This window comes from Coptis chinensis, chromosome 1 (assembly GCF_015680905.1).
Source record: "Coptis chinensis isolate HL-2020 chromosome 1, ASM1568090v1, whole genome shotgun sequence".
NCBI classification, from domain to species: Eukaryota; Viridiplantae; Streptophyta; class Magnoliopsida; order Ranunculales; family Ranunculaceae; genus Coptis; species Coptis chinensis.
Window position 1 is genome coordinate 13,242,992 of NC_141456.1, and position 22,593 is coordinate 13,265,584.

The window sequence follows — 22,593 nt, forward strand, 5'->3', positions numbered from 1 at the left end:
CTCACGTGACTTATTAGATATACTTCTCCACCATACAGAAGAAAATGGCTTCAAACTTGTTCCTCTTGATATCTGAGCCTTACTTAAGGTTTGAACATTTGATCTTTTACTATCTACTAGTGTATATATGCTTAATTTATTCATCATTAATAGAAAAAAAATAAATAATGAAGGAGATATTTGGAAAGGCATTTTTTGATCAAGCAACTTTTCGAGTTCGACTCATCACATTCCCTTCGAAAGGCATTGCCGATCAAGATATTTAGTTTTTGCCTTCGACTGAAAAAGACTTTGTCATGCACCATTTTGTATAAATCACCGCACTGTTTCTCTGAGTAAGACTTAATTTTGCTAGAAATAATAAATATAATTTATTTTGTATAATAAATTTGATTTGCTTTCAAGGGTATTTTGGTCATCCAAAGAAAATAAGAACTCACTTGACCCTTTTTTAACAGCTAATTTAGATGCCGTACAATCGGATTTAACAGATTGTATTATTGTAAAAAGTTGAAACTTGAAAGTATGATGTATTTTTAGGCAAGAAAAAAAATACATTATATTTAATGTAAAAAACACCAAAGTCCGTTGTATTTTTAGGTCATTATGTGTTAGTATTACAACTCTGAAGTGAGGCTTACAGCTTACTACCGTTCGTCAATAAGATCATGTAAAATACATAGTCCATCACAACAGCAGTATCTAATATATGCATAATAAATCTGATCAAAGAAAAATTATGAAGAATCAGAATGCGAAATTGGTTTAGAACATTACCATCTCAATAAAAGACAACAGACTTTTTCTATATCTGATACATGATTAAATTGATTCCAAAAGTCAGCTCTGTCGGCCAAAGGGTCATCTGTTATCAAATTGCACTAACACGGGGTTGGATGCAAAGCTATGTCGTGGCCAACAATATTGTAGCACATTCCACTAGGCTGGTGAGTAATCAGTGAAGCAGTAAAGAATGTGGACAAAGACGTGGCGAAAGGGTTCACCAGATAGTGAAAAACACAAGTAATCTGAATCGCTTGGATGAAGAATTGTGACAATGCCCATTGTTCCATCTCTCTAAAATTTTAGGAAAAGTGAAGAGGATATCTTGTTAAAATGCTGATACAGTTGAGGTAACAAACTAGCTGCTAGTGCTCATCTTGGACTAATTCACTTTCTTGCGGTTGGCCTCTAAGCTTTAGAGAAGCTGATAACCATCTACGTAGTCTTTCTGGACACCACCTGCTCAGAATACAGCAAACTAAATACTTCCGTAACACAGTAGGAGATAATAACAATGATGTGCACTACAAGAAATTGGTTTTAAAGTGATAAGGAGCAGAGGCAGCCTATGGCAGTGAACAGGACTAAAAGAAAAAGACATGTATGAGCAGCATAGTAAAAAGGCTGAGTGAACCAATAGCCTACACTGCCTTTTCAGGATGTTCTACATCATAGAAGACCCAAATCTGATGATTACATCACCTCAAAACATATTTTAAAAAGTAAAGGAAAACAGAAGTTTGTTATCATAAAACAGATGTCAGATGGTATACTTGGGAAAACAGGATTACATATTGCCATCTGAGGTCTCAAAGGTGGTCTCTTCAGTGGTGAGAATGTATAGAGATGCCTACGACTATGAGAATAAGAAAAACTAATTACAAGTTTTTTGTTAACTTACAGATCCAGTTTTTCATGTATTGCCTGTCGCACTGAAGAGTTGAGACCATATGCAATTGAGTTGAAAAGACCCTGAATCAACATCAATGGCTCAGTATCTCTGACAAAACTTAGATAATTATAGCACATGAAAATTGAAACAATTAGTCGATTAGTTCTTACACATTTCAACTCTTAATAAATTTTGGTATATCTGGAAAAGTCTGATACAATAGAGGCTTTGACAAAGCCTTTAACAAAGACTCGAACCAATGAAGAATTAAGAATAGGTGCAAAAGTTGAGCAAATGTCAAGCTGTTGTTTGAAAAACTAGAATACAGTCATTTTTTAACGTCTAGAGTACATAAGAAAGGCGGATAAGATAGGTTTTAGGCTTTTAGCCGAGTCCTGGGGAAGATTCTGAGATATCACTCTCTGGATACGCAGGTGGCACTGTGGCACTCTACAATACGTCACATATTACATGCTGAAGTATATAGCAAGGATATTATGTGGAAAGGTGAGAGAATGAAAAACACTGTCAATGTAGGGGAAATACTATGTTAGTAATATAATTACTGAAAATATATTCATGTTCCGATGATTTAAAGGACCTATAAAAAGGAAACTAACGGGGAAGGGGCTGTTTTCTAGTTCCTTGCTTACATATAAATTGATTTACAGAATCATATCTGATGAATCAATATCACAGTAAATGTCAGGTTCCCAATCTTCAAGAAGTTGAACTTGAGAATCTTAAAAATAATTGAGGTTTTCATGCATACCATAAGTGCAGCCATTCAAACATCCAGAAATGAGAACCAAAAATTTTGTGGCCTGGTTCAATGAAATCATGTATTCGATTGATTGTGCCAAATGCCCACGACCCTATAAGGATCAAAGGATAGTAACCCCATCTGGTTAAAGCCTATGAAAAAGAAGCCAAAATCAGCATGAACCACAATCGAACATGCAAATCCATCACAGAAGATAATGAAAACTAGCATGAACACAAGTGTATATGGAATGATTATACCAAAGAACTCTATTTAACGTGAATTGGTTATAACTGGAAAGGAAAAGCACTGTCACATCGAAGTTAGATGCAATTCTAGGCACATCCAAAACTATGTAACAATTGCATTGAGCAACAGTCTGAGGACAAGAATAACTTCCTTTACAGGAGGACAAGGATTTTGCTCTCTGGAAAACTTGCAAATTGTAAAATAGAGTGATAACAATAAGCCAACATAGCATACCTTCGTGTCTGCCCTTGTATCAGACGGATGCGACCGGTCTGACATGCCCAGTGCCATCTAAAGTAAACAAACATTGTGTCAGAGTATATCTAGGATCAGCTTAAATACACATCAACAATTTATTATTTATTATTTTTACGCTTTCACGTTTTCATATTATAGTCAAGAATCAAACAAGAGTATATGAATAGGCATATCCACGGTAACTAAGACATCTCAACTAGGCTTATCCAACTCATCCTTCGCCATCTAAAGTAAACAAACATTGTGTTGGAGTGTATCTAGAATCAATTTAAATACACATCAACAATTATCCAACTCATCCTTCGCAATCTTACCACTTTGCTCCCTTACAATGGCAAACATTAAATCATGTCCATTTATATTTTTTCTTAAACCAACTGGAACACATATACTTCCTATAGTAATTCTGGTGTAACCATAAACATACACAGGTTGCATTATTGATCATGCGTATCACTTGGAAATATGTCAATCCGTTGAAAAGAATAGCACCCCACAGTGGAGCATAAAATGCTATGAAGTGAACAGCCTGCACACAACAAATATAGACTCGTGAGAACAAGAAGTACGCTACCCATGCCTGCTCAAATATACTACTAGAAAATGACCTCCCAGAAAAAGAAAAGTGTTCTTGATAAAGGTGGAAAAAAAAATTGTCTTAAAACAGCATTCAAACAGATCATGGAAAGACAAACTTCCTACTTAATTAGTGTTTCCTATTTAATTCACAGCCACCAAATTGGAGTGTGATTCTGGATATGGAATTTCTGATTTGTCGCCAAGATGTTGTACTATTTCAAAGTAAGTGTAGACAGGGTGTAAGGGATGTAAGCAGTAAGCAATTACAGACAACTCCATACATACTTTTCCTGTGCGTCCTGTTTCTGACCAGCACCACACACCTACACGTCCAGGATCATTACCTATTGAACGCATGACAGTCACAAGTAAAGTTCCTGTTAAAATTAACAGAGATGTTATGTAAGGGAGGTACTGCAAATGAGAGTTGTGCAAGTATAAAGAATAGTTTCACAATAAAGGGAAACTTCGGAGAATGAGAGAGATCTATTCAGAGGGTAATGGAAAAACAGACTCAATATTAGCAACTGACACAAAATCTATGTTACATGGACACACCATATTTCAAAAATAATCCGTGTCGGATACGTATCCCCGTGTCCGTGTCGGACACACATGGATACATATTGTATGTGACTAGTATTTGCCCGTGCCGTATGGCACAGATACACGCGCCTTCAGCGCGAAGGCGAGGAGTGATGACGGCGGTAGGGATGAGGTAAGAGAGTGATGGAGCATCTCATTAGTTTGTTTGGAGAAGAAAACAAAAGAGGGGATCCTATGGGCCTGTTTGAGATTACTAAAACAGCATACCACCAGATAACCCCACATTCGTCCACGTCATAAGCCCAGAAAGTAGGGTTACATGCTTGCCGTAGGATGGATGCCCTGCGGCCCCACACTTCCCTTTTTTGTTATATAGATATACCTCAATTTTTTATATTTCGCCGTGTCAAACACTTTACATGGTCATACGAACACCCGCGTCCGTGTCAATGTAACTTAGCATAAAACAGATAAAGCAAATCTGACTCACCTCTAATCAAGAATTAATCAGAAAAAAAAAGTATATATAGCAAAAGCAAGTGTAGTTGGTGATGATAATAGATTAACGATAAGAAATACATATACCCCAAACATACAAGTGAAACAGTGGCTCCATATCTTCAACATCAGTTTTACGTCTAACGACAGTACGATGAAGAGTGAATGCAATTGTTGTAGTCCAAAGCAAAGAAGCCACACAAAAGAAATGTGCGCTATATCCCTAAGCATAGCAGAAGATTCCCTGTGATGGATCCCTGCAACAGCAAAGAAAACGAGTACATGTCAAATGTATCAGAATGCAGCAATAAATAGGACGTTTACAAGAGCACCAACTAATCAAAACAACGCGATTGAACTACATTGACATTAAGACAGAAGGCTAAGATTAGGCACGAAGAAGCATACCCAATTATGTTGAAGAAACTACAAGGCATATCCTGCACGGAAAATAAATTTTATCACCAGAAAAGATAGATCACCAGTAAACAAGATAAGAGTATCAGAAACTTCATACATAAGCATTTAATATATAAATTTAACTAAATATGAATTTATTTCATATTTCAAAATTAAAGCTAGGGTTAGAGAATAGTGAACTGCTAGTTCGTTCTCATTTCAAAATCTATACATAATTTATCACACACATACTACAATAAACGTTTCACTTTTATTGGCAAAATTGAAAAGTGGAGAAACTTACAGAGAGAGCGAGAAAGAAAATGAGCTTGAATGAGAACTTTCTTGAGTTCTTTAAACAAAACATAGAACAAAACTATGAACGTTGAGCCAGCGAAGCTTAGTGTTGAAGCTCCTGTGTTCAGTGATGTTTAAATGTGGCGATCATTTGCCGTCAGATTTCCAATCATCCGCGACATTTGCAGTAGCAGAAAATAAAGTGGAGCGGGGTTTGTTGTTCAAGTGCTTTCTTCATTGTTCAAGATAATAAATAGTGACCTACAAATCAAGTTTTGCTGTCATGAGATTGGATTAGAAAGTGAGCAAAAGAATACATAAACTGAAATAGTTATCTAAGTGAATTTCAAAGTGTTTGCGATTATGGTACATACCTTTTATAATTTGTTTCGGTTTGGTAGTCATAGTGAGCATTGGGTAATTTGGGATGTGGGTAGCTCAATCCAAACTCTTGAAAGACAACCTCATTAGTAGACCCACACACAACATCTTTGTTTACCAACTATCCATAAGTCCAACAGTGCTCGAATATGATCCTTCGCAAACAACAAATTCCTCAAAATGAACCTAAAACACCCAAACAGCTTATGAATGAGAAAACTGATAAACTGAATACCACAGCAAAGTAAAAGAGGAGACAAAGGTTACAAAATTGCTTAACGTCAAACTTAAGATACATCATCACATCAGAATATATGATATTAGACTAAGACATGTTATGACAACCCATTCAACTTTCAATATGTAATATAGATTAGCCATAGTGCCATGCATAGCAGCACCATTTCCGTAACCAAAATTTCTAAATGCTGGAAATTTGGTTATGATTAAGTAGCAAAGATTTGATATCCACTAAATAGAAGAGAGATGTGAAGATCACAACTACAAAAGAGATTAAATGCATCAACTCCCCTTAAGGGAAAATTGTAGAGTATATAAATTTGAAATTTCTTATTTCCATACCTAATTAAGAATCCATACAACTTCATATTTTTTTGGTCAAGTTCATAGCTACTTATTATAGTGTGACAGTTTGAGATTTTGTTGGTAGACAATTGCATAGCAGGTATGACCATGAATGGACTGATGTATCCAAATCCACACCTTACTTTTTCACACAATCAATGGAGGCATGGTGTTAAATAAATCAACTCGATTAGTATAAGAGGGATCAATAGAAAAACATTGTTGGCAACCCCTTTGAATGGTGGCTGTTATATCCCCTATAAATTCTATGATCGCCTCTATGTTTAGATCAGAACATTCTAATTAGATTAAACAGAGTCATTCTATATATTGCTTACCAATTAATCATTATAGTGAAAAGGAGAACTTAGGAAAAGGCGCAAAACTGTCTACTTGTACACTGACTCAAAACTTGCAATCTTTCTTAAACTTGGCCTTGCGATTTAGTTATGTTTTGATTATAAGACCTCGCATTCTCTTGCTAGGAAACATAACGTCACTACTATCCAATCAAATTGTAAACCAATCACACATCTCATCAGAACGCCTAGTGTTCAAAAATAATGTACATTGTTGAACTATTCTATGTCACAAATTTTTGTATGGGAGGTAGAATTTCAGGCATTTTGGATAAGCGGGAATTCTAGTAATCTTCTCTTATGCTAAAATGGTTTTACAAAATAAATTTCGATAAAACTAATGGTTTTGCAAGTTTGATAAAATAATATTCATACCTGCAGGAAATAGAAGGGGGAAGACAAGGAAGAAAACCCAAGGGTGCCAGGTAAAATTGCTCTTTCAAAAGCTCTCTGAACACGTACTCTCTTTATGGTTAAGCTTTTTCTTTAGCTTATCAACCTGCAAAAAACCAGATTAATCAGTCAAAAAAAAAACATTTGGTTCAGTGGAAAAAATAAAACATTCGGTTGAGTACCTTCTTTATGGATCCAAGGTAATACATCTTCTAGCAAAACAATTTTCTTCTCTGTGCCTGAGCACCTTCTACATATATTTGGTTTCTCAGAATCCAGATATCTTCCCCCCGATTTCTTTATTCTACACTTTCTTCACTCAGTAAAACAAATTCTGGGAATCGAGAAAAATGATGAAAACAGTGATAGGTGAACTCGGAAGTTCAAATCTTCAACTTTGTTCCTCATCATCGCCCATTTCCCTTTCTTTTGCTGCTGCAGCAGCCATCAATTGACCAGTCTCGTGACTCGAAAGCAAAATCCGGCTGTCAAGAGGAACAACAAAGTTTTGGTGAGTCACACACTGCTTGTATATTACAACATGGGAGTTTGAAAATCTTAAAATCAATTACCTGTTGAAGTTGGTTGATGCATGACTGTTCTTTGCTTACTGGTCAACCGTTTATTCAGGGATGAAGTCTTCAAAATTAAGTTCGATCTTTGGAATGTGGGAATTGGTGGTCCAGCATATGTCAAAGACCACTTACAGTTCCAATGGAAGGCTTATCCTTGCTAGCCTCAGTTAAGATCAAGCCACCAGCAGTTTTATTTGACTTAATCAGTCTCAAGTCATCTTCCTTCAATAAAATATGAGTTGATCGATAAAACTCGAGTTCTGTCCCAGCATATTTGGAGTACACAATTTGCACTCCAGTCTAGACAACAAGGGAAAAAACAATATTAACAACAATACACAAACAAACGGTTCAGAGCATTGGAAAGGGCTATGAAATCACCTTTGACAGTAATTTCCAGCTTGTTCTTCCGGGGGAGTCTTACCCTCCCCAACAGCAACGAGCTCACCTCCTTGTGGTGAAGCAAAGTACCTCCTACAGTTTTCTCCTCGGCAGACTTGATCTTAACAAGGACTCCTACAATAATTATTCGTTTAATTCGGCAAGAAATCATTAATTCTCGAATTATTCGTGAATTATTTGTATTTTCACTATAAGTCTGCTGAGTATGCCGTCAAAATTTTCAGTATTTTTTTATTTTATTTTTAGCTTCGTATTATACTCGAATTACTTACGAACCCGAACTTTTGCCGTTTCCGTTTTTTTTAATCCCAATTGAAAAAACGAATTCTTATCAAAGCTCGAATTTTATTCGAATATTTTCCGTATCGAATTGCTAACTATGGTTGAAGCATGGGGAGATGCTTCAAATCCTCTGGTGTGAAGTCAAGGAATTCACAATTATAAAATCCCAATGTTTGAATTGCTCTAAATCTCTAATAATCTATAAGTCTAAACCGACCTGAAATTGCAGAAATTAAATTATAAATCAGTGATTAAAGGAACTCAAAAAATCCAGGACAAATTTTCATTAAAATGGATTTTAATCAAGAATTGGGTATCAAACTGAATTGGATTGGTGAACCAGTCTGTGTGAACTCAATTGATTATTAAGATACACATCTATCCATACTTGAGGTAGATTTTCATGCTGATTGGGTCCTTCTCCTTTTCCAGGAATTTAATATGTATTTCCTAATATTCTTCCAACTTCTCCATCATCCCTTTTAGTAAAGACATATTCAAGCCAATTCTAAAAACAACTTTATCTCAAATAATCTGCTAGATAGCATAAAGTTTTCAATCCTTCCTGACAAAGGTAGACAAAGAAAGAAAACAACTTCTCAAGGGAGTAAGAGATAGATAAAGTCATTATCTGCATCAAATATCTAATATCCCTGAGGTGTATAAAGCCAATTTCACTTTCAATTTTGGACATAGTAGTCTGTTTTGAAATATTTGCTTGTTTTCTATCTTTTCACTTCACAATCCACTATTCTTTGAAAAAACCAAATCAAATCAGCAAGAACTTTAAACATCAAATCTAGTGTAAGTTTTATGGTGGTTACTACATGCATAAAAATCTCCACTTTAAGAGCTAATCAAACAGTTCACATAAAATCAATCATCTAAATATCAACATGCAATAAGAATTCATGTTAAAACAAACATCAAAATATCCGAAAACAAACCGTTAAAAGAAACGTAACCGAGATTGACAACAAGAGATCTTGAACGAAAGAGAAGGTTGGGGAATTATTCTTCTCAACTCTTAGTCCTTGGGAGTAAACTTTAATTACAAACAAAACCAACATTTTGCTCTAAATCCGTAACCGGTGCCCAGTTGTTTGTTTTTGGTATAGTGCGGGTTAGGATGGTCCTACCCCCTAAAATGGGTAGGACGCTATCTCTATTTTTCTGTCTAGCATTTCTCAAAAAAATGGGAAAATAATAAAAACATGTGAGGCTTGAGCCTCAAGGCGCTAAATAAAAGGCTTAAGCCTCAATGCGTTTTATTAAACCTTTTATACAGCAATGCCGTAGATATGAAGAAACTGTGCATCATTTAGTAGTAGACTAGTTAGAACTAGGGGTGGGCAATGGGCCGGGTCGGGCTAGCCCGGCCCTAAATATTTAAAGCCCTTAAGATATTAGGGCCGGGTCGGCCCGGCCCTAAAGTCGACATAGGGCCGAAGTCGGGCCGGTCACAAGTCGAAACCTCAAGCCCTCGACTCGACCTCTAGCCCTCTTTAAAGGCTTTAGGGTCGGGGCTTTAGGGCCGGGCTTTTAGGGCGGCCTATATATTTTTTTTTTACTACATCAGTTTTTAAAACTCATTTATATTACAAAAATATACAATAATCTACAAACTCAAAGTCCAACCAATCTAGTAATAATCCCCATAATAAGTCCAAAATTTAAAATGCACATCCACAATCTAATGAATCAAGTACATCGAGTTCGAATTTGTTCTTCCTTGTACTCAAACCTCACTAAAATTACATTTAACATTGAAATACATAGACAAATAATTATATTATCATTTTAAAGAAAGAAGTAATATATATAAAGAAAAAACATAATAGTTTTGGTTAAGGGTCATGGAAGTTATTAAACTATTTGTAATATCATAAATTATTTCTATAATAGATTCAAACAAATATAATATTACCTTTCTTCTAATTTAAAAGTGATTCAAGCTTTGTATATGGAAATGAAAATATTGGCTTTTGAACAAGTGATGGAGAAAGGTTTGAGATTACAAATGTCATTTTTCTGACAAAGGTTGTTTTTGGTTTCTATGTTACAAATGTCCGCTCTGTATTTTTGTTTTAATGGTGTGGAAGGAAATCTTTAGTTTTAGACTTGGCTTGGATGTGAATAAAAATATAATTTATAAGAAATAAGTGAGAAAAGAAATTGAGAATAATAAGTTATGGACTTTGACTTGATGATCAAAGGAATAAAGTCTTATTTTTATTAGGCTAGTGCTCATTGTTCTTCATGACCGCTAAGTTGACAAGTTTTGTTATATAAAACAAGTTATTGGAAGTACCCTTGGGTGTAAGTGATAAATTACAAAGGACAATGTTATTTTAATTGAAAATATTTAACAAAGAGTTGGACAATTATGGTATGTGTATTTATAGTGAAAGTATGAAAAGCGAGGGGCGGTTAGGGCTTGGTTAGGGCTTGGTTAGGGTCGGCCTATGTTTTAGAATCTTAGCCCTAGCCCCGCCTCTAGAAGGCATTAGGGCGGGCCCGGCCCCTAAACTCTGTGAGGGCTTTAGTTGTGAGGGCTTTATAGGGCTTAGGGTCGGGTCGGTCAGGGCCGGGTTAGGGTCGTTAGGGCCAAATTCCCACCCCTAAGTAGAACCTCATAACCTCAGGATGTACATTATTAAGAACCAAATTTGGACAACTACGTACAAAAGGTACGTCAAAGACCACTTACAGTTCCAATGGAAGGCTTATCCTTGCTAGCCTCAGTTAAGAACAAGCCACCAGCAGTTTTATTTGACTTCATCAGTCTCAAGAATACCCACAATGTCATCTTCCTTCAATAAAAGATGAGTTGATCCATAAAACTTGAGTTCTGTCCCAGTACACAATTTGCGCTCCAGTCTAGACAACAAGGGAAAAAACAATATTAACAACAATACACAAACAAACAAACAGTTGAGAGCATTGGTAAGGGCTATGAAATCACCTTGACAGTAATTTCCAGCATGTTCTTCCCGAGAGTCTTACCCTCCCCAACAGCAACGACCTCACCTCCTTGTGGTTTTGATCGGGCTGTGAAAGGAAGCAAAATACCTCCTACAGTTTTCTCCTCTACAGACTTGATCTTAACAAGGACTCTGTCTTGAGTGTACTGCACAGTTGAAAAAGCAACAAGGATGAGCAATGTAACCTAATGAGAAAGAACTTAAACTCACAGGTTTGCACATTTTCCTGAGGAAGCAGCTACAGATAAAATGCAAAGCTTTATTGACACAAATTCCAAAAACAAATCCTCAACAAATCATTTCTTTCTCTTAATCTTATTTTCCAAAAACCAAACGGCCACGAATAAACAGAAATGTAGATAAAATACTGAACAAATCTTACTTCTCTTAATCTTATTTTCCAAAAAACAACCCATTCATATCTTATCTAAAACAAACATTTGTGCACAAATCTCATGCCATTAAATTTTTTTGAAGTAGTGAGAGATTTGAGGATTGGGTTGGTTGGTGTTTGGAGAAATGAGGGATTTTGAAAATCATAAAATCAATTACCTGTTGGGGTTGGGCTGATGCATGATTCTATTTTGCAGGTGAACAAGTCACTGGATTACTGATCAATCGGTTATTCTAGGATGAAGTCGCCGTAATTAAGTTCGATCTTTGGAATGTGGGAATTGGTGGTCCAGCTTTCTCTTTTTCTGCAGCGTTCTTCCAGAATTGGACAACTACGAATTTCCAGTCGTTGAAGCATGGGGAGATGCTTCAAATCCTCTGGCGTGAAGTCAAGGAAGTTACAATACTGAAATTCCAATGATTGAATTGCAGTGAGTTGGTTGAAGCCTTGGGGAAGTGACGACTCTTCAGACGAAATGATGGAGAAAGAGTGAAGATTTGGGTAGTCATTTTCATTGTGATCGGGGGAACCAATTCCACTGATTGACTTTGAAAGAATACCTGTATCGCCATATAATTCCAATTTTTCAAGGAGGGGAGGAAGGCAAGGTTGCCTCCCCGTCAGTTGTGGGCAATCATTTATCATTAGACTTCTGAGTGCGGGAGAAAACAAGTAGTGCGGCACCACCTTCAACTTAGGGCAAGAATTGATCTGCAGTTCGCGAAGACAGGGCATGATGAAACCTTCTTCTTCTTGAGCACTAATAAGAGTAACATTATCATCGTCAGTGTTCCTGCTAATAAGTCCGAAAAGTACAAGGCCCACTCTTCGTAGAATAAGTTCTTCTAGATATTTTAGCTTTCCGAGACCTGGTGGTAACATTTGCAGCTTCATCAAATTAATAACAATCAATTTGCGAAGCTTTGGAAAAACCTCCACGCCTCTTCCGAACGGCATATGTGACTCCTCGCACTCTTCCATATTATAAATCTTAAGCGTATGTAACTTCGGGAACACGACTACTGAATCTTCACCACCAGTAGAAGTACCATCAGTACTTCCCAGTCCATAAAACTCGCATCCGATGCGTTTCACTGAGCCCAGTCCCCATAATTCAAGGTGTTCAAGGTTTTGAAGTCTCCCCAAAGCAGGCAATTCCGAGCATCGATTGCAATCACGCAGTTCCAGTTTCACCAGATTGGGTAAATCTGTATTAATGCTTGACAACCACAATGGAAAACTATTCCCTCCGTAAGCTTGTATCTTCAACTCTGCCAAGTTTGTATGCGGCTGGAGACCATCCAAAACACTCTCTATTCTTTTTCTCTTTTCTTCTCCTGCAGCAGCATCCTGTCTTTCTTCAGAAAACACCAAAGCTAATGACCGGAGCTTTTCTTTTTTCTTTAGTACTGCCTCTATTGAGTCCGCCACTTGTCCCAATCCCTCTATTCTTAGTTCTCCTTGGATATGGTCTAGAAGTTTTAACTCTCCAATCTGGCATCCTTTTCCACCATCACAATCCAATACCACTGTACTTAATGTTCTAAGGAAGCTCAATCGCTCCAAACCCCGCGGGAAAGAATTCAATTGATAAGTTCCTTCAAGTTCGAGATGCCTGAGATTACGTAATTTCCCAATTCCTTCAGGTAGTTTTATGAGATATTCACACCCATTTAGTTTCAACGTCTGTAAATTAAATAGATTACATACTGTTTCAGGTAATTTCTTCATCTCAATGTTAAAAGACAAGTTGAGGAGTCTCAAATGCAACAATCTCTCCACCTCATCTGGAAGTTCTTCTCTAAAAAAAATGCCACTCAAGTCCAATACCCGAAGGCATGTCATCTGACATATAATTAATTTAAGATGCGCACTAGTACACTCCCAAATTGCTGCACCAAAATGACGTAACCTGATGTTACAAACTTCTCTATCATTCTTCATAAAAATAGAGGAATCACTCTTTGTGAGATACCGGGCAAAATCATGCACAAGATCATGCATCTTGCAACCAATGACGTTGCCTTCACTGTCTTTTCTAAAGTCTTGGAACAAAGAGCGCATCGCGAGATCATTGAAATAGTTTGTACCAGTTTTCTCTAGATCTTTTGAGCTATCATAGCCCAAAAAACCTTGCGCCATCCAAAGCTTGACCAATTCATCTTTATCTATTTCCGCATCTTCACGAAAGATAGCACAATAAGAAAAACATCGCTTCAAACGCGAAGGCAATGCATAATAACTTAATAAAAGAGAAGGTAAAAACTCACGCTCATCTTTCGACATTTCTTCCCATATGTTACTTGCTAGTACATCTTCCCATTCTACTACAGATCTTTTGCGGCGCATAAGACTCGCGATAATCTTTACCGCTAGAGGGACACCCTTACACTTCCAGGCAATTTTTTTTCCAATTTCTTCAAACTTTTCGCGATCGTCTTCTATTTCCCTGAGAGCTATATGTTTAAAGAATGACCAACAATCTTCATGAGACAATTGCCCCAATCTATGTATACAAGTGGAGGCCATCTTCTCTGCAATGTTCTCATCTCGTGTGGTGATTATTATTCTGCTTCCCAGTACACCACCATCCAGGGAGACCTTCAACTTTCTCCAAATCTCTGAATCATAAGTCCATACATCATCTAGCACAAGAAGAAATTTCTTTCCTCGTACGGATTCAGACAAACTTTTATGCAGAGCTTGCCACGCTACAGTATTTGGGACATTACCAGTAGCTTCTTCAATAATAGATTTGGCCACCCTTTCAAGATTAAAAGGCTGCGAGACACAAACCCACATCATCTTTTCAAAGTTGTTTGTCACTAGCACATCTTTGAGGATTAGTTGCGCAAGTGTCGTCTTGCCGAAACCCGCTGTACCAACTATGGAGATGAGCGGGACATGTGAATCTTGATGACTAGTCTCACTTAGTAACATGCTTACTATACTATATATATCATCAACACGACCATAGATCTCAGATGCATCAACAAAAGAGCTCGTTACTGGTCGAGGTTCTTCACGACTTTGCCTTTCATTCAGATCAAGCAAAGCTTTATCTTTAACAATCCGATCTAGTCTTTCGTTTATGTCAATCATCTTACTGCCATCATCGTCATGGCGTACAACAACACTTTTTAAACAAGAAAATAGAGAAAACAAGCAGGACCAAAGCTTCTCACTGACAGGAGCATTGTGGTCATCAAGTAGTTGGATCTGTGAGCTGAGAATTTCGGTTTTCCAGTCGTCCAATACATCGTCAGCATCATAGGAGATGCGTGTGAGTTGTTCTAACCAAGCCTTCACTGCTCCGTTCTTGACTTCCTTTTCCTCTGCATCCTCAAGCACTCCTTGGATAAGAAGGAGTGTATCATTGAGTTTTTCGCTTTCTTTACGTACACCCGCCAATAGATTCACCTGACCTGTTTGGAGGATCGAACGCAATTGCTCCAACACACCGGAGATCACCGCATGAGCCATAGTGATAAGAAACACAAGAAGAAGAGAAGACGCTCGATTTCCAAATGGGCAAGGGCAAGGCTGCTCAGGTTCGTTGTAGTCACACGAGCCACCTAACCTTAATAATAATTCACATACTCGAAAATGACTTTGTTCACACACGCAAAAAGCAAAGAGCATTATTTATTTATTACAATGACTTAGGAATAATCTCCAGTGACATGTAACGATGTAACGAATCGAGAAAAAGCTTGGATTGGATGTAGAAAATGAATGTAGAGATGCGGGTTAATGGGTTCTCTGGAAATTGGAAGGCCATGTTCGTTTCTAGCTAATCAAGAACACTATCTCTGAAATTTCATCAAACTACTCTTTACACAATACCCATGCATTGCCTCGACTTATTATGGCTCTTTTTATTCAGGAATGATACATAGCCATAATCCAAATGGAAAAAAGAGGTCTTCAGTGAGAATTCTGGTGTTGCTAATAGCACGTATCAGTCTGTTTTATCCAATCAACAACAACCCATCTCTGTAGTGAACATGATAGAGGAATATGTTCACTAAATTTCTTTTTTGGTAGCAATATCGGCAACATTTTGGGTAGCTCATCTTAGACATGGATGTAAAGCTTGGAGTGGATTTATTGACTTTAAATGGGCTGGTTTGCGGAAGTATCTTTTGGTGCCTATGTTCATTTGTTATACTCCTAGATTTGTGTAATATGATAGACACATAGCAGTAGGCAGGAAGAACCTCAATTAGGTGTGAATTGATTTAACAGTATGCCTGCATAGTGAATGCTGACATATAAAGTGTAAAACTTCCCTTTTGCTTGACATATTATATGTTAATGAATGTCAAAGAGTTATTATCATCACAGAATTTTTAATTTCTTTGACTGACAAGTTCAGTAATTGACAATCAAACATGTTCAATTCTCTCTTTTAATTCTACTTGGAGGATCAGTGGTTAGCTAGGATTTCCTCACAGAACACATAGAAGTATAGAACTAGTTTTATCTTGAAGAGCGGATAACAGTCCCAAGCCAATCGTCGGGAATATCATCTTTCAAGTCTCCCTTTAGGGCTCGTAAAGAGTGGCTTGTTGCAGCCTGTACAAACAAAAAAGTGAACACCAAATTATTTGATTGTGGAAGTTGGAATGAGAAATAGTTGCAGAAAATCACCTTCACAATGTAGACATCGATGCCAAGTTTTGCAATCATTGCAGCTTCTGATATCTTGGTAACCATTCCCCCAGTTGTATCATGGGGCGCTACTGAAAATTCAACTGTTCATGAAAAAACAAAAAAATCAACTCTTTGCATTCAGAGATCTAAACTCAAAAATGGTTTTCGACGATGAAAATAAGCTGTGGGTGAAATTGCTAGAGGAGAATCCGTATATAACTAAAGCATATTTGACTTCACCAAACCTAACAGAGCATTGTTTACCATTTATAAGCAAAAAGAACCTCAAACATATAGCTCAAATACATCCTCTCACACGCCACAGCAAGGCATGAATACATAATACCCAAAAGAAAAATCAGGTTAAATCAAATCAAATTTGGAAGTTAATAGTAATCCTAACAGACCTTTGTTCATGTCTTGTAGTGCTGGTTTAACAATAGACCAGTTGCCATCCGTGTCCACAGCTGTTACGGTTGAAAAATCAGTTTTCCTGACACCCATTTGTGTGCAGAAGCATAACATCACAAAAGTGCGAAGTATACAAGTTTGCATATTGATAGAAGACCTGTTACAAACATCTTGGTTGATTTAAATGCTCACCAATCTCTTTCAGTAGTACAGCATCTGGATCTGTAGGTGGACGGTCATACACTCAAAACATCTGTCTTCAGTCCACAGTATATAGGAAAACAAGCTGAATAAATTTATTCATAAACCAGAGCCATCCAACACCACCACTCAATATAGAAATCAACATAAAGACATCACAAATTACACAAAGGATACGAGGAAAACAACATATTCAGGCTTTAAGAACTCCGCAAGATGGCGTATAATAACATCACCACTCAAAATGGTGCAGCCCTGATCCATGAAAGTCATTAGAAGATAAGTAACATGATTATTTGATTGCCAATAAACCAAGAATTTACCAACTGTTCTCAAAAACTCGAACCTGGAAGTCATCCAACACCGCGTCTCCATGCAAAACCTAGAAAAGCAAAATCTATCATCTGCTATGATTCTCAAATTCTATGCCACTTTTCCAGTCAGAACAAGTAATGAATGGCAAAGAAAAAGGAAAGATACAATCCACATCCCTACAAATCCACTTTATTCCCAGACGATAATTCCAGACTTCAAATGCTTTGCTTATTATCTACTTGTTCAATAATCATCCATATGAATACTCAATTTTACAGATTTACAGCAAACTCTCAACACCACCATCTGTGTTCTTTATGCATGCTACTCTATTCCAGACATTGAGTACTCTACTACTCTTTACGTTGGCTTGAAATTCTTAATATCCCGATGTCATAATAGTTCCAGAAATACCATGGAAAATACCATTTCAAAACTTAGCACAAAGAATCAAATTCCATAACAACATCTAAGTACGGTGAGATTTTATGAACCACCAACCACCAATATCTTTCAAAGCCAATATAAAACATTTAAGTATAGAACCAGTGATGTGTATTTATGAGCTCTTAAGAATTTTACTGAGTGGAAATATCCATACTTACAGGGACAAAACCAGAGTCAATAGCCTTAGCTACTTGAGATATGTCAGCTGAGGATATCTGCAAAACATACAACTTTATCATTTAAGTTTAAGTTTTCTTTCCACTGGAAAGAATGATAATAAGAGGAAAAAGGATGAACATAGAAATCCTGATCAATGCAAACAATGCAGTAATCTCTGAAATTCCTGGATGACTTTACATTTCTTTCATGGGTAGACCATCCAGACGCAAAAAGGTGACATTCCAACTGATGGGATCCCTCTGCAATAAAATGGTCAAATCATATTATACTTGACCTGCAGTATAATTTGGCAAATATGGCTGGGTAAGCAATTATTTCAAGAGTAATTTGTAGTTTGTACCTCTTGCAAGCGCTCTCACAATTTCAAGATTAAGTGATGTGACCTAACGCAGTATTTACATACACAATCTCATTAACTTGCACATTATTCATCCAAAGAAGGAAGTGATATCAGTATATCTTACAGAGATTCGTGTAGCCACAAAACCAGCCTTCACAAGAGGTAGTTGCAATCCGCCTTTGTGAACCCCAGACTTACTTGCTTGAAAGTGCCCATATGAACCTAGCACCCATAATGAAAAATGTAAAGAAGGCCAAATTACATTCGGATAAACTAGAAAGAGAAGATGCTGAAAAGTAGACTTAATTTCTAACCTGCTCCATGAACAACAATAAAGTTGCTAAAGTCCAATACGGATTGATCATTAAATTCATTAGAGATATAGAAATTTCTGAAACTCCAGGCCTTTGACTCCAATCCATTCCAGCAACCTTTCCAGAAGAACTTGAAACCCTCATTACTTCCCTCAAATGCGAAGAAACAATTCCGATTTTTCTTCATTTATTTTCTCTAATTTATTCTTGCAAGTAATTGCAGCACCACCTATACCATATAGGCATATACCAAGTCACCAAAAACTTTCAACACACATCAAATCTACACCATTTCTTAAACATAAATTCACAAAACAAAATCACACGTCGATGAACATATTCCTTGCAACAATTCTTTGCTGATAAACGTGTTTGGTGAAGGTGGTACACATCAGATACAAATATACAATCACATGTTCATAACTAAATATTTTTGACTGGTTCAGAACTTGAGAGACTTAAAGCCTTAATCCAGTTGATATCAAAGTTTTGTATGACCTTTTAATAAATCTCATAATAAAGTAAAGATTCTGAGTGAAGTGTTGTTCTTAAGTTGTTATATAGTTCAATATAACAAACAGTTGTCATTAGCAAAGTTGTTTAGAAACTTGATGCAGTGCAAACCAACGTATAGAAAAGAGTACAAACTACAGTCAGTTAGATAAGTAAGATTTGGAACATGGAATAGAGAGAGAGAGACCAACCGAGTTTGACAATGCAACGGAGAGAGTTGTTGTTCAAGGTAACAAGACCATGTCCGTTTGGATGCTGGATTTGCTTCGGGTGATCCATAGATTTTTGGGTGTCTCTGTTTTCGACTTTCGTTAAGATTAAGATCCTTTTGTAAGTGGATTTAAAGTCAGTTGCCTTATTTTAAGGTTGAAAGAGTTAGGGACGTAGGGAATCCTCAACCCTGTGCTTCATTCATTTCACGTGTCCCCACATGTTGTTGTCACGTGTCCCACTCATACTCCTAATTGTCAATGGTCATTCGAGTTAGGAACTTTGAAACTTTTGAAAATCCAATAGCCATTCAGTTTGCTTGAATATAAGAGGGAATATTCAACTTGCAGTCCTTTTTCGCACAAGAAACACAATGTCCTGCTGTCCTGCATGTGGCTGCAGTGCCAAATATCCTTACCCGAAAACATGAAATTCAACAGTCATGATGTGACGGTGAATTGCCCTGAGATCCAAATTTTATTGCCAAAGCAAGGGAGCCAAGGGAGCCATCGTAACAAAATTACCGTGCAGGGCCGGCTCAATCTCATAGCAAAAATAGAGAGTTGTTTAGGGCCCTACAGCCCAAACCCCAACTTATCCTTAGATATATATTATAATTATACTCTATTGGCTCTATTTTTCAAAGTTTTACAGAGTTTCCAATTTTTTGTAAACTCTAATACTAATTACGAAAAAAAAAAAAATCAAAATCCTTAGATATATATTATAGTTATACTCCTCACCAATCTATTTTTTGGAACACTCACAGAGACTCCAGTTTTTTCCAAACTCTATTACTATTTACTAATTACGAAAAAGTAGGATAGAAATAAAGAACCAATCCGATATAAATAAAAAACCAATCACATCTAGAGTTTCACAAAGTCTCCAAACCAAAAATGATTTTCCTAAAACCCTTACACGACAAAGAATAGTTTCCACAATAATCTCAGATGAAGTTCAACATAACAAAGTTTCTTTATAGAAAATGACAATTAAACTATGAAAAAACAAAGGAAAAAATAAATTGAGTTGCTTGAACATTTACTTTACGTTTGTTAACCACACATGCCGAGAGAAAAAAATATAAACTAATCATAAAATAAGTAATAAGATGATGTACACCCAAAACAAATAAAATTGTATTGTGTGCACTACATATATGGGCCTAACAAATAAAGTTGGATCAATTTGATGTGTGATACACTGTGGGATTTAGACATTTAGTCATAATTAAGGATTTCAAAAACTACAATTTCGACCACAATAATTACGATATATTTCAATTAAATTTATGAATTTTATAATTTCTAATTTTAGCGAAATAACGAGATTCAATTAAAACAGTTGTTGACTTAAATAAATTATATAACTATTTATTTAGTTAAAGTGAACGTTGGGCTTAAATAAATTATATACCAAACCAAAACAACTTACATGTGAAAAATTAAATTATACAAAAAATAACATCACAAAATATAAAATAGAAAATGAAAAAAAAAATAACGGCAAACCAATAATGACAAATATTATAAAATATATATAATACTGCATGAAACGAACATCAAAGAACAATTAACGGGAAACATAAAACTAGATGCAAATGCAAATGCATCGAACTAATCTCAACTAATATTTAATAGAAAATCGAAAATTGGATGCACATGCAAGCATTAAACTAATCTTAAAAATTAATTAATGAACAATCGGAATATGGATACAACTGCATTAAATTAACCTCAAAGAATAATTAACGGAAAATCAAAACTTGGATGCAAATACATCAAACTAACATAAAAAAAAAATAATTGTCGGGAAATCGGAAACTGGATACAAATGCATTGAACTAACCCTCAGAGATTAAATTAAAAGGAAATCGGAAACTTGATGCAACTGTATTGAACTAACCTAAAAAAAATTAACTATAAATGGGAAACAGGATGCAAATGCGTGAAACTAATCTTAAAAAATAATTAACATAAAATTAGAAACTGGATGCAACTACACTGAACTAATTCCAACAAATAAATTGGATGCAAAACATTGAACTAACCTCAATAAATAATTAACGGAAAATCGAAAACTGGATGAAATTCATTGAACTAACCTTAAACAATAATTAATGGGAAATCAGAAACTAGATGCAAATACAACCTCATCGAATAATAATGAGAAATCGGAAACTAGATGCAAATGTATTAAACTAATCTTAAAAAATGATTAACGGGAAATCAGAAACTGGATACAAATGCATTGAACTGATCTTGAAGAACAATTAACAGGAAATTGGAAATTGGATGCAAATGCATTGAACTAATTGCAAAGAATAATAAACAAGAAATTGGAAATTGGAAACTGGATGCAACTGTATTGAACTAACCTCAAAAAATAAATAACAGAAAATCAAAAACTTGATGCAAATGCATTGAACTAATCTCAAAATATAGTTGTGTTATATGTTGTGGGAATGTCTCGATAAGTATAGTTTTGTATTTAAAACGGTGTTTATCTTATCTTTTTTCTTATGATTGGGAACACCTTGCTATTTAAGTAGCTTCAATATGAACTTCCTCTTATTATACAATCTCACATAACTTCAATCAAACTTCTATTATTAAATAACAAAATGAAGTTGAAGAGTTTTATCAATGGTGAGTTATTTTTTATTAATAGAGAGTACGTGGGGTTTTCATGTTATAAGAAATTTGGATGAGTGATCAATACAGTATTTGTATATAATAGTTCTGCATATATAGTTGCATATATTTTTCAGAATAATTAATATGATAGGACCCGTTCATAGATAATCTTTGAAGATCCCACATAGTGAGTCAGGTATAATTTAAAGAGTAATTAACAGAAAATCAGGAACTGGATAATCTTTGATGATCCCATATAGTAAATCAAGCATAATTTATTTTTATGTCATGTTTGCAATTAAGGACACTACATATGGATTAGTAGAAAGTTGGTATTACAAACCATATTGGATAATTAAAAGGAAATCAAAACTGGATTCAAATACATTTAACCGGAGCTAAAAAGAGTAATTAACAAATCGGAAACTTTATGCATATACGATAAACTAAACTCAAAAAGTAATTAACTAGAAATCGGAAACTACTGCAACTGTATTAAACTAACGTCAGATAATAACTAATAGGAAATTAGAAATTGGATGCAAATCATTGAAAAATATTTAACGGGAAATCGGAAACGGTATGCAAAAATGCATCAAACAAACCTCAAATAATAATAAACGGAGAATTTGAAACTGGATGCAAATGCATTGAACTAACCTCAAAAAATAATTAACAGGAAATCAAAAACCGAATGCAACTTTATTGAACTAATCTCATAAAATAATTAGCGGAAAATCAAAAACTA

The 22,593-nt window shown here is 35.8% G+C and overlaps 3 protein-coding genes, 1 long non-coding RNA gene and 1 pseudogene across 6 annotated transcripts; 1 reads left to right on the top strand and 4 right to left on the bottom strand.

Moving 5' to 3' along the window:
• Positions 1 to 703: 703 nt before the first annotated feature.
• LOC147522270 (G protein-coupled receptor 1-like) lies at positions 704 to 7,466 on the bottom strand (annotated as a pseudogene). The gene is made up of 12 exons (XR_015212879.1): positions 7,165 to 7,466; positions 6,965 to 7,088; positions 5,639 to 5,831; positions 5,272 to 5,542; positions 4,977 to 5,008; positions 4,656 to 4,825; positions 3,810 to 3,901; positions 3,373 to 3,474; positions 2,922 to 2,978; positions 2,448 to 2,590; positions 1,685 to 1,755; positions 704 to 1,242 (listed from the first exon to the last, which is right to left on the bottom strand). The product of XR_015212879.1 is annotated as a G protein-coupled receptor 1-like (transcript).
• On the bottom strand, positions 7,029 to 11,447 carry LOC147522271 (20 kDa chaperonin, chloroplastic-like). Its single transcript, XM_086567443.1, has 5 exons — positions 11,436 to 11,447; positions 11,248 to 11,371; positions 8,006 to 8,073; positions 7,690 to 7,857; positions 7,029 to 7,088 (listed from the first exon to the last, which is right to left on the bottom strand). Exons 1-5 carry the CDS (start codon positions 11,445 to 11,447, stop codon positions 7,029 to 7,031), a joined length of 432 nt encoding a protein of 143 aa, XP_086423569.1.
• LOC147522272 (putative disease resistance protein RGA1) lies at positions 11,084 to 15,508 on the bottom strand. Of its 2 annotated transcripts, XM_086592313.1 has the most exons (4): positions 13,890 to 15,508; positions 11,778 to 13,799; positions 11,207 to 11,371; positions 11,084 to 11,121 (listed from the first exon to the last, which is right to left on the bottom strand). In XM_086592313.1, the coding sequence occupies exons 1-2, from the start codon at positions 15,259 to 15,261 to the stop codon at positions 11,848 to 11,850; spliced, it is 3,324 nt and encodes a 1,107-aa protein (XP_086448439.1). In that variant the 5' UTR covers positions 15,262 to 15,508; the 3' UTR covers positions 11,084 to 11,121; positions 11,207 to 11,371; positions 11,778 to 11,847. The 2 variants fall into 2 exon arrangements, with proteins under 2 accessions (XP_086448439.1, XP_086448436.1); XM_086592310.1 differs by having other exon boundaries at positions 11,778 to 15,508.
• On the top strand, positions 15,037 to 15,968 carry LOC147522273 (uncharacterized). The gene is made up of 2 exons (XR_015212881.1): positions 15,037 to 15,170; positions 15,506 to 15,968. It is a non-coding gene; the product is annotated as an uncharacterized LOC147522273 (long non-coding RNA).
• LOC147522274 (Amino acid kinase family protein) lies at positions 15,895 to 19,430 on the bottom strand. Its single transcript, XM_086592337.1, is given in 16 exon segments — positions 15,895 to 16,197; positions 16,273 to 16,376; positions 16,683 to 16,742; positions 16,879 to 16,929; positions 17,011 to 17,015; positions 17,054 to 17,142; positions 17,234 to 17,269; positions 17,808 to 17,864; positions 18,007 to 18,039; positions 18,041 to 18,066; positions 18,170 to 18,212; positions 18,294 to 18,391; positions 18,484 to 18,546; positions 18,549 to 18,662; positions 18,665 to 18,712; positions 19,188 to 19,430. Coding segments are annotated over 16 exon segments (1,011 nt in total). The 5' UTR covers positions 19,276 to 19,430; the 3' UTR covers positions 15,895 to 16,101.
• Between the last annotated feature and the right edge of the window lie 3,163 nt (positions 19,431 to 22,593).

What these genes read in the sequence shown, in the direction of transcription:
- LOC147522271 (XM_086567443.1), bottom strand. An exon ending in GGTCGTTGCTGTTGGGGAGG is followed by an intron (nt 8,074 to 11,247) that starts GTAAGACTCTCG and finishes TAATTATTGTAG; the next exon opens with GAGTCCTTGTTAAGATCAAG. An exon ending in ATAAGCCTTCCATTGGAACT is followed by an intron (nt 7,089 to 7,689) that starts GTAAGTGGTCTT and finishes GGTTTTTTGCAG; the next exon opens with GTTGATAAGCTAAAGAAAAA.
- LOC147522272 (XM_086592310.1), bottom strand. Translation starts at nt 15,261, where the DNA reads ATGCTCTTTGCTTTTTGCGTGTGTGAACAAAGTCATTTTCGAGTATGT.